Source organism: Ictalurus punctatus, chromosome 5, assembly GCF_001660625.3.
Source record: "Ictalurus punctatus breed USDA103 chromosome 5, Coco_2.0, whole genome shotgun sequence".
In the NCBI taxonomy this organism is placed as follows: Eukaryota; Metazoa; Chordata; class Actinopteri; order Siluriformes; family Ictaluridae; genus Ictalurus; species Ictalurus punctatus.
In genome coordinates this window covers 31,857,423-31,867,422 of record NC_030420.2, presented here as the reverse complement: position 1 = coordinate 31,867,422, position 10,000 = coordinate 31,857,423, and the positions used below count along the sequence as shown (strand labels likewise).

At 38.2% G+C, this 10,000-nt stretch overlaps 1 protein-coding gene across 7 annotated transcripts in view; it reads right to left on the bottom strand.

The window, feature by feature from the left end:
- The window catches only part of nfic (nuclear factor I/C), a 132,563-nt gene extending 128,661 nt beyond the window's left edge, over window positions 1-3,902 (bottom strand). For 5 of the 7 annotated variants that reach the window (XM_017466992.3, XM_053680448.1, XM_053680446.1 and 2 more), the window contains exon 1: window positions 1-3,902. This exon is cut by the window's left edge and continues 1,659 nt beyond it. Coding sequence is in view for 1 of the 7 variants with exons in the window: in XM_017466997.3 (XP_017322486.1) it covers window positions 3,044-3,046 (3 nt within the window). In the remaining 6 variants the exon portion in view is untranslated. The other 2 variants (XM_017466993.3, XM_017466997.3) reach the window with 1 other exon arrangement.
- Between the last annotated feature and the right edge of the window lie 6,098 nt (window positions 3,903-10,000).

Below are 10,000 nucleotides of genomic sequence, written 5' to 3'. Positions count from 1 at the left end.
CAGCCCTTTAACAGGGTGTTTGGGTTCTGCTGACGAGACAATCTGAATGATTTTGATGATGATTAACTGTGGAAAAATGTCAAATGCTCAACGCTTCGTAATCTACCAGTTGCCTACCAGAGGAAACCCTTAAAGGTCCTATATGTAGACTAGAACCCTACAACTAATGGAGTCTTAAAGGTAAGAAGATCCAAGCGACGATGATTAACACAAGAAACACAGAAGACTTATAGTTTCTTCAGTCCTCCCGCTGACGAAACGCTTGCAGGTGTAGAACCCTACAACGAGGGAATTTTTTTGGGTTCCACCAGTGAGACTTTTCAAATGACAGTGATTAACTGTGAGGGAAAACAAGTTAAATACATTACTCTAAAGGGTTTTTTAAGGGTTTGGTTGGAAACCCTCGCAGGTTCTATGGAGAACACAACAACAGGGTAACCCTTAAAGGTTCTACGTATAACCGTATATCAGATTGTTTGGGTTCCACAAGTGAGACAATCATGAATAATGAAAAGTCGGACAGAGACTTTCTCCTAAACTGGAACCGCGTTGAGAAGCCGAGGACCCGAGTTTGACTCCACGAAGAGCGTGAACGTGCCTTCGGAAACGTTGTCGCAACGACTCTTGAAACTTGGCTAGTTCCTAAAAGAACCCTAAACGCAGTAACGGCCAAAAAACTGAAGCGGGCAAACTTTTTGGTCGACTTTGCCGACTTTCTTAAAATAACATTATAATCTGTGTGTGTGGGTTGCTGTTTTTTTTTTAATTTATTTATTTATTTATTTATTTTTTAAAGCTAAATTATTTCTTAAAGTTAAACCATAACATATTTCCCCATCTGTATCTTTACCCTGACTACTTTTATTATGAACATAGACAGGGGAAAAAAAAGTTCTTAAACTTGCTCTAGAGTAAAAGCGCAGTTATTTAAAGTTCTTTCATTCAGTCGCTGGGGTTTAGGGCTTCCATTTTTAAACTGTTCTACAGATCACAAACTTTTATTTACTTATTTATTTATTTTAAAACTTGTTTCAGCTCTATAACAGTAGAAGTAAATATGCCTGGGAAAAAAAAATAAAAAAATCTAAACAGCTGTACAAAACAACAAAAAAGTTAATATTCCTAATCCGGGTTCTCTTTCTTTCTTTTTCTTTCTTTCTTCTTTTTTTTTTTTAGTGAACAGAATCCGCATTAAGGTTTCAGCGTGAGTTTTTTTTTCCCCCCCAGCCCCTGACTTCACAAAGAAATCAAAAACAAGCTTAAATATTCAGAACTACTTCTGCACATAAACCCGTGCGTCAAAGTTAAAGCCGTTATTAATATCAGGGTTTTTCTTTCCTGTTCTTTATTCTCCTCAGACGAGGGTATAAAGCTCACAAGAGAGGAAACCACGCTGCATCTACAGTACTCTATAACCTGAGAACCTGAACTTCATGAAGTCGTGCATGTCTCTACACACATGATAAATACTTCTGAAAATATAGTAATAATAATAATAATAATAATAATAATAATAATAATAATAAGTCTTCTAGCTAGGCTATATCTATATATAGAAATTTAAAAAAAAAATTCTAAACTTCTTGCAACATAATAACAGGACCTTTAGTACTTTTAGAAAAGTTTCAATTTGAGTTACAGGTTACAAAAAAAATAAAATAAATAAAGTTTATAGCCGGGTAGAAGGAGGGTAATAATACAAATGTATTAAATTATAAGCAGAAGGGAAGAGGAAGACACACACACACACACACACACACACACACACACACACACACTTCCTGGATAGAAACCGAAAATGTCCTTGCTGAGACTGATCTAAGATCATGAACTAATAAAATAAGTGTGCTTTTGTGAGCTTGTGCATTGTTGTGTTGTAAAATTATTCAGCTCTGAACTCGGGCCAGAGTGAAAGTGAAGTCAGATTAAAGACGAGTGTAAGCGGGATGTAAGTGTCGAAGTGTGACGTGAAGCTAAAAATAAAACAACAACAACAAATAATTTAAAAACAACAACAACAACAATAGACGCGGCTGTGTGAGTATAGCTAGTGAAGTGTTTTTATTGACTGCTTGGCGCTGAGCTGGCCCTGACATGGCCCTGTGTGCTGCAGCCCTAAACAAGCCGTTATTAGGTGCACTTTCAGTTTTATGGACACGCCGAGTGAGTGTGTGTGTGTGTGTGGGTTGGGGGGGGGTGGGGGGGTGGGTGGGTTTGTTGTTTATAATCCCGTACCGGCGAACAGTAGAGGGGGGGTGAAGAGGGGGTGCAGTAGCGCAGTGCAGCTTCACAGGCGCCGCAGAGCCGCGCGGAGCTCCGGCGCTCGGGCTGAGATTCCTCCCAGAGACGGAGCGCCTCCGCCGGCCTGCGGCTTCAACTTCATGCCGGTGAGCTCCGGGCTGCGGCCGCGGCCATTTTCATGCAACGGCGGGTTTGAACTTGAAATTGGCCTTGCGTGCGTGTGCGTGTGTGTGCATGTGTGTGTGTGAGAGAGAGAAAGAGAGAGACAGACAGACATACAAACATGCATGCACACACACACACACACACACACGTAGGCTATCTGCCCTGTTTTTTTCCTCAGGCTGGCAAAGAAACTAATAACTTTCACCGAGGGGAAGAAAAAGCCCAAGTCTGGGGGTTTGATCGCACAAACACACGCCTTAACGTTTCCCACTAAGCTGAACGCTTGGCTCGGGACCAGGAAGGCGAGAGAGAGAGAGAGAGAGAGAGAGAGAGAGAGAGAGAGAGAGAGAGAGAGAGAGAGAGAGAGAGAGAGAGAGAGAGAGAGAGAGAGAGAGAGAGAGAGAGAGAGAAAACCCCCGGAGCAACCGGCTGTAGAAAGAGAGGAAGCGGAGAGAAAAACCCCGAAACGCGTTACATTACGACTCTTCTTCTTCTCCTTCTTGTTCTTCTTCTTCTCGCGGAGATCTCGAGCTGAGTTTATTTATTAATTATTAAGGACACGGGATGAGAACTCGGGATGATCGCGTGCAGGAAATGAAAGCAGAACGGACAGATGAAAGGCAGTGGATTGACGTACCATGTTCGGGGTGAGAGTGCCAGCCGGACCGGGGCGGTAGAAAGTTGTCTCGCGGAGGCTTTTTCGCAGCGCTGCGGCGCGCGGTCCCTGTCCCTGTCACTGCGCGCGCATGTCGTCGTCCGGGGCGGCTGGTGTTTTTAATGTCTTCCTCCTTCAGTTCTGCTGTTTTATTATTCCTCCAAATCCATTTCTCCTCTGTGTCCGGAAGGGTACAATCCTCAGTCCTCGGACGGTCAGGGAACAAATGCAAAGTCGTCTCCGGTGCACAACGAGGAGGCTTATTATTATTATTAGTAGTAGTAGTAGTACTATTATTATTAATATTATTACTATTTATATTATTCTTATTATTATTATAGGAGTTTAGAGTAAAATGGAGCGCGCGCTGCTCGGACTCTCAGCTGCATCTGGGCCGGGTTTGTAGCTCTCTCAGCCCGCTGTGTTTCTCACTCACACACACCCCGAGCTCCTGTCTCATGGCTTTTGGCTGATCAGCACACCGCGTCGTCTTCTCTTCACCTCTTGACTTTATTATATTTGTATTATTATTATTATTATTATTATTATTACGACGCAAACGGCGGCGCAACATCAACAACAACAACAACAACAACAGCAGCAGCCGCGTACAGTCGCGGAGAAGGAATTGATGTAACGCGTTGGAGGTGGTGTGTGTGTGTGTGTGTGTGTGAGAGAGAGAGAGTGTGTATGTGTGTGTGTGTGTGTGTGTGTGTGTGGCACTGTGTGTGTACACAAGGGGGCTCGTGGTCTATGCTTGATGGCGCAGTTAAAACCAGGTTATTCGAGAATATGGAAGAATAAAATCGAGGATGAACCCAAAAGCAGCTGATTTTAACCTGATGAGTGCCAACTAACCCCCGAACTACACCCCCCACCCCACCACCACCACCTCCTCTCACCACCACCACCCTCACCACCACCACCACCATGTAGGCTCTATCATTAGCACTAATGAATTAATCCCACATGCAGGAATTTAATCAAAAGCAGCAGCTTCCACTGACTGTCCACGTGTTCCGTGTGTGTGTGTGTGTGTGTGTGTGTGAATTTAACCTACCATTCATACAGGCGTTGAAGTTTCAAAAGTAACACTTGAGTCATTTTTGGCGATTTAAAGTTACACCGTTTATAATCTGCACCGGTTTACACTCTTGGTATGAAACATGAACTCTTTTCACGTCACAACTGCATTCTTTATTATGATTCTTCTTCTTCTTCTTCTTCTTCTTCTTCTTATTATTATTATTATTATTATTATTATTATTATTATTATTATTATACACTATTATATATCTAAGCTGTCTAAAGAAGACCATTTGGATCGCCATTAAAAAAAAAAAAAAAAAAAAAAAGCTGTACTATCTCATGTATTCTTTATCTTTTTGAGAAGAGATGATACAAAAATGACCAGATTTATTTATTTGTTTGTTTGTTTGTTTGTTTATTTATATTCCGATCGTAGAGCGATATAAACTTTTATGTCGGATATAACTATAGAACAGCCCGTTTACAAGCATGTAGCAGACATTATATATATATATATATATATATATATATATATATATATATATATATATATAATGTATGCTACATGCTTGTATGTATATATATTGTTCTTCACAGAACTTTATTATTTTATTTACTTTTTTGAACCTGCTTTCCAGTTTAATCCACACACACACACACACAGTTTTATCCCCAACCCCCCCCCCCCCCCCCCCCCATTTGTGTAGAGAATAAGCAAATTCTTCCCAAATATTTGAATAAGTTACCCCTTGCTCAGTGCTTGACTGTGCATATGAGTTCAGTGATTGGAGTTCTTATATAAGTTATAATTAGCCAATATATCTCTTAATGTCAGGCTGCTGATGAGTAAAATCCAGCTTAATAAGTTTCAGCTGATTTCACTAATGAAGCTGAGAATTACTTTCCAACATTTTGTTCAGTATCCTTGTCTTTTTTGTTTGTTTGTTTGTTTGTTTGTTTTATTTTCTGAAGCATACTTATTATCATTATCATCATTATTATTATTATTATTATTATTATTATTATTATTATTATTATTATTATTATATTATTATTATTATTACCATTACTATCATCATCATTATTATTATTATTATTATTATTATTATTATTATTATTATTAAATAAAATACATCCAGGCTATTTCTTTTCTTGTAAAAACTGTGCATGCTTTTTCAATCTGCTTTGCGACATGTATCTGAGTTTTTGAAGCATTTACACATTAAAATCTCTCTCTCTCTCTCTCTCTCTCTCTCTCTCTCTCTCTCTCTCTCTCTCCCTCTCTCTCTCTCTCCTCCGACTTGTCCAGGTTTGACTAAGCAGTTTCACAGTTCTCCGCTTCTTTTTTTTTCTTTTCTTCCAGGAAATGAATAACAACAAATTTATAACACCACCGCACTTTAACATGGTGTCAGCAAATAATTTTGTTGTTGTTGTTGTTGTTGTTGTTGTTAAAAAAGAAAGAAAGAACACAACATTAGCCTTTACCCTGATATTGCCCACTGTTTATTTTTGACACCGGTGCGTGCAGCTCATATTACAAACCCTCATCCTTTAAGGGACTGTTTGGGTGTTGCAGATATAAAGTGCAAAATTAGGGTCCTTAATGAGAAAAATAGCCTACTGATATTGGCCACTATTTGTTTGTTTGTTTGTTACTTTCTTTCCTTCTTTCTTTCTTTCATAGTGAGGATCTTAGCTCCAACACCCAGTGATTTAAGGGAGCATTTGGGTGTTGTACTTATAAAATGTAAAATTAGGGAACCTAATGAGGGTCTAGGAGGCCTGGAGTTCACTACAAATCTATAAATCCTACAAGACTGAAACTAGACCCTTTCTATTTCAAACCCACTTAAATATTTATTATATTTATCTACAATGAAACCTGTTATGGCTTCAGTCATTATATGGATAATTCAGAACATTCTTCTTTATTTCAGTGGCTAGATAGATAGATAGATAGATAGATAGATAGATAGATAGATAGTTAGCTCTATAGATTTTGGCACCCTTGGTGAAAATAAATAATGTTCTAAGAAATAAATGAAACGTCAGGTTTTAAGACTGATGTGCAACAATAAGCATGATAATCCAGTCAGTGTCCCTAACTTTTGTTAACTCTGTTGCCCTTTCTCAAACAAACAAACAAACAAACAAACAAACAGTTGTTTATGTAAAAAACACAGCTGTGTAAAATATCCCTTTCCAATTCACAAATGTAAATCTTTTAAATAAATATGTGAGCGGCATTTTTGCACCCAGATTTATTTGCTGTATGAATATGGAGATGGATTATTGCGACTCTTATTAGTCAGCAAGAAATGAGTAGATGAGTACACTGACATTTACATATGCGCACACACACACACACACACACACACACACACACAGGTTTGTCCTACTATCGTTGTGAGGACCTTCAGAGATTTTTATTGCAGCTAATGCTTACAACTAAACCTAACCCTAATCCTAACCTCGGTAAACAAAAGGAAACTTTTTGGCTCTTTTAATATTTGATGTATTTATATAAAAGCTACTTTTAAAAAATAAGTTTAAAAAAATAATAATTTAATTTTTTTTTTTTTTTTTTAAATATATATATATACCTTTCCTTATGAGGATCAGCCAAATGTCCCCACATGGTCCAAACTGTCCGATATTCCTCTCATTGTGGGGACCGAAATGCACACATACACACATACACACACATACACACACATATCAAGCTGTATATATATGAGGCCTTGAACTTATGCCCATCCTTGACAAATCTAAATGTGGGGCAATATGAAACGTGCAGCCTGGCACGATCCAGCTCACAGGGCTGATTCTGTCTCTCTCTCTCTCTCTCTCTCACGCACACACACACACACACACACACACACACACACACACACACAGTGTGAACGTTAGAATAAGTGTGAACGGGGTTCAGGATTATTAGCTGCCCTTGGTGCTAATCTGAGTTTGCTGGAGCTGCACCGAGCTGCACTGGCACGCCGAGCAGGCAGCCTGCCACCCTGCCATGGAGCTGACTCAAAGCACATAACCCAGCGAAATCTCTCTTCTCACTTCTCTAACAGCACCACAGCACACACTGAACTGAAATAAAGAATTGCGTGAAACACGAGCCTGCAGTTTACACTGTGACAGTGTCAGATCTTTTTAACCAGCGTGACCAGGATAATGTTATGGGGGGGGGTTATTTTTGGGGTAATGTTTTACTTGGGATTATTAGCTAGGATTAGATTACATGGGCCTACGACTTATGAGATTTTACGATGACACTTAAAAATATGAGGGTGAGTCAAATGAAAACCTGAAATTACATAAAAACGTAATACCGTTTCTCTAATTTAGTTTTCATTTGACTGAAGCTGGTAAAATATTTGTCAGCTATTCGAAAAAGCTGTTGTAATTTCTAGAAGTTCGTAAATACAATGATCCTGAAAGCTGCATTTAAAAAAAAAAAAAAAAAAAAGTTAAAAATTCAGAGAAAGCTTCAGAGTAAGAACTATATATTATTATTAACTGATATGAACTACGGAACGCATAAACATATCTATAACGTGCTCACAAGACACTTTATCACTAACGCGATGTGCTTGGATGAGAGCTGATTAGCAAAATGAATCAACAATCCATAACTACAGAACGGCAGTATTTTATATATACTTTGTTTTTTTTGGCATTTACAGTATATAGCATAGTTTTAAACTTGAACATATTACTAAATTATCTGAGCAGATCTTTTAGGAGCTTTATTTCAGTGTATTCTGTCTGTATTTATGACCAGACTGAGACCATACAAGCTCCAGGCCCATATTTCAGCGTACTTCATTACTAATGTAATGGAAGTTTGGCATAAAGAGCCGATGAACTTCTGATTTTCGGAAATTTTCTGACCCCTGTGGCCTGTGGTACTGCAAATGTGTCCAAAAACAAACCTTACACATCCAAACATATGACACATAAGTCTAGTTTGACATATTTAAAAAAAAGAAAAAAAAAAAAGTATATAGTATTATCTCTAAAACAAAATAATAATAATAATAACAATAATAATAATAAAATGAGTTATTATAAGATACTGTACTAAAAGGAATACGCTGTAGAGGGGTTTTGTGTTTTGTCTTAAAGACATGTTTGCAGTATTTGAACACTTTACACACACTGAAAATAGATTTCGGATTTGCTATAAAGCCAGGAGACTGGGACTGTTGTTGGTGGTCACATGCGCCCTCTAGTGGTAGAATAGAAGCACTACAACTCAGCCAAACATCCCAGACATGTAACGAATACTTACTTACAGTCTTTTTTTTGAAAGACTCCGGGCTACAAGCCTTAAGCTTTTCTCTTCATTAAATGATACATACCATAAATTTACTAAAATTGCAGTTAAGTATACCGGATTCTATCAATTAACCGGATGTATCACGTGATGTGTGTTTTCTATCCAGGATTGTGCAATTAAAATATATTCTTACAGGGGAAAAAGTCAAACTAGTCTTTTATAGGAAATATTTGGGTGTAGATGTTAGTTGTCATGCATAACCATGCATTTAAAAATAAGAATAAAAAAGCTCAAATGCAACAACTGTATTATTCAAGTTCATTAAAATAATAATAATAATAATAATAATAATAATAATAATAATAATAATCCCCCTTTTTATTAAACAAGCATTGGTCTCATTTAGCTCTAATATTAGGACTAGAAAGTATTATAAATGATTATGATTATTATGATTATTATTATTATTATTATTATTATTATTATTATTATTATTATTATTATTATCAGTAGTGGTAGTATCAGTATTCGTATTTTTATTCCTTTGATTCTTTTTAACAATTCTTTTCTCTGTTTTTTGCTTCTTGCTTCTTTTTTATCTGTCATTTCCTTTGCACCTCGAGTTGCATGCGAACGTATTACTGACAATATAAACAAGATTCATTGTTCTTTTTAAATGACATCGATATGTCAACATCAGCCGAGAAATTCTCCTGACTTTTCACGCGTCGGAAACAATCTTTTCATGAATGAACAAGCTTTCAAACTTAATTCGTCAAACTGGAAAAGCCTGAGATTGCTTTAATTATGCGCTCGTAGCCACGACATACAACTGTCTTACAGTTGATACTAACACGATTTGAAAAAATAAAATAAATAAAATCGTTTGTTATTTATTCCTTTAACACATTGACCGTCCAGGTTCAGCTTTCCGACATCATCCGCCGCAAGGCTCGACATGTCGTGCGTTCTGAGATGCGTTTCTGCTCAGCGCGGTCGTAAAGGGTGCTCATGTGAGTTTCTTTACTCGAGTCTTCCCGTGAGCTCGAACCCGTCTGGTCATTCCGACCTCTGACCTCTCTCATCGACGAGGCGTTTCCAAACACAGAACTGACGCTCGCGAGATGTTTTTTGTTTGCCGCACCAGTCTGCTCTTGACCTGTACCTGCATCGTGCTGCTGCTACATGATTGGCTGATTGGATAATTGTATGAATGAGCAGGGGTATGGGTTGTAAGATCTATCTATCTAATAAAAAACCTGAAGCTTCTTGTATTCCTCCTGATACTCGGTGATATATTCCACTAGGACTAAACTATTCTGTATGCTCAGTGTACTGCTTTACTCTTTGGTCTAAGTTTGTTTATAAACCAGTCTCCCAAAAAGTTTCGAGGCCCAGCACTATGAGAGGTTTTATGAAATATAAAAGAATCCCTGAACTGCAGAGATCTGAGCCAAATACCCGAGAGCCAAGGCTTCACTCCTTCATCTCACAGCAGGTTTTCTCCCTCTCTCTCCCTCTCTCTCTCGCTCTCTCTCTCAGTGCTCTTGCCATCCGAGTGCCTGCGAAGCACAAAAGCGGTGTGTGGTTTCTCCCACGTTGGGCTTGCTGGGGTG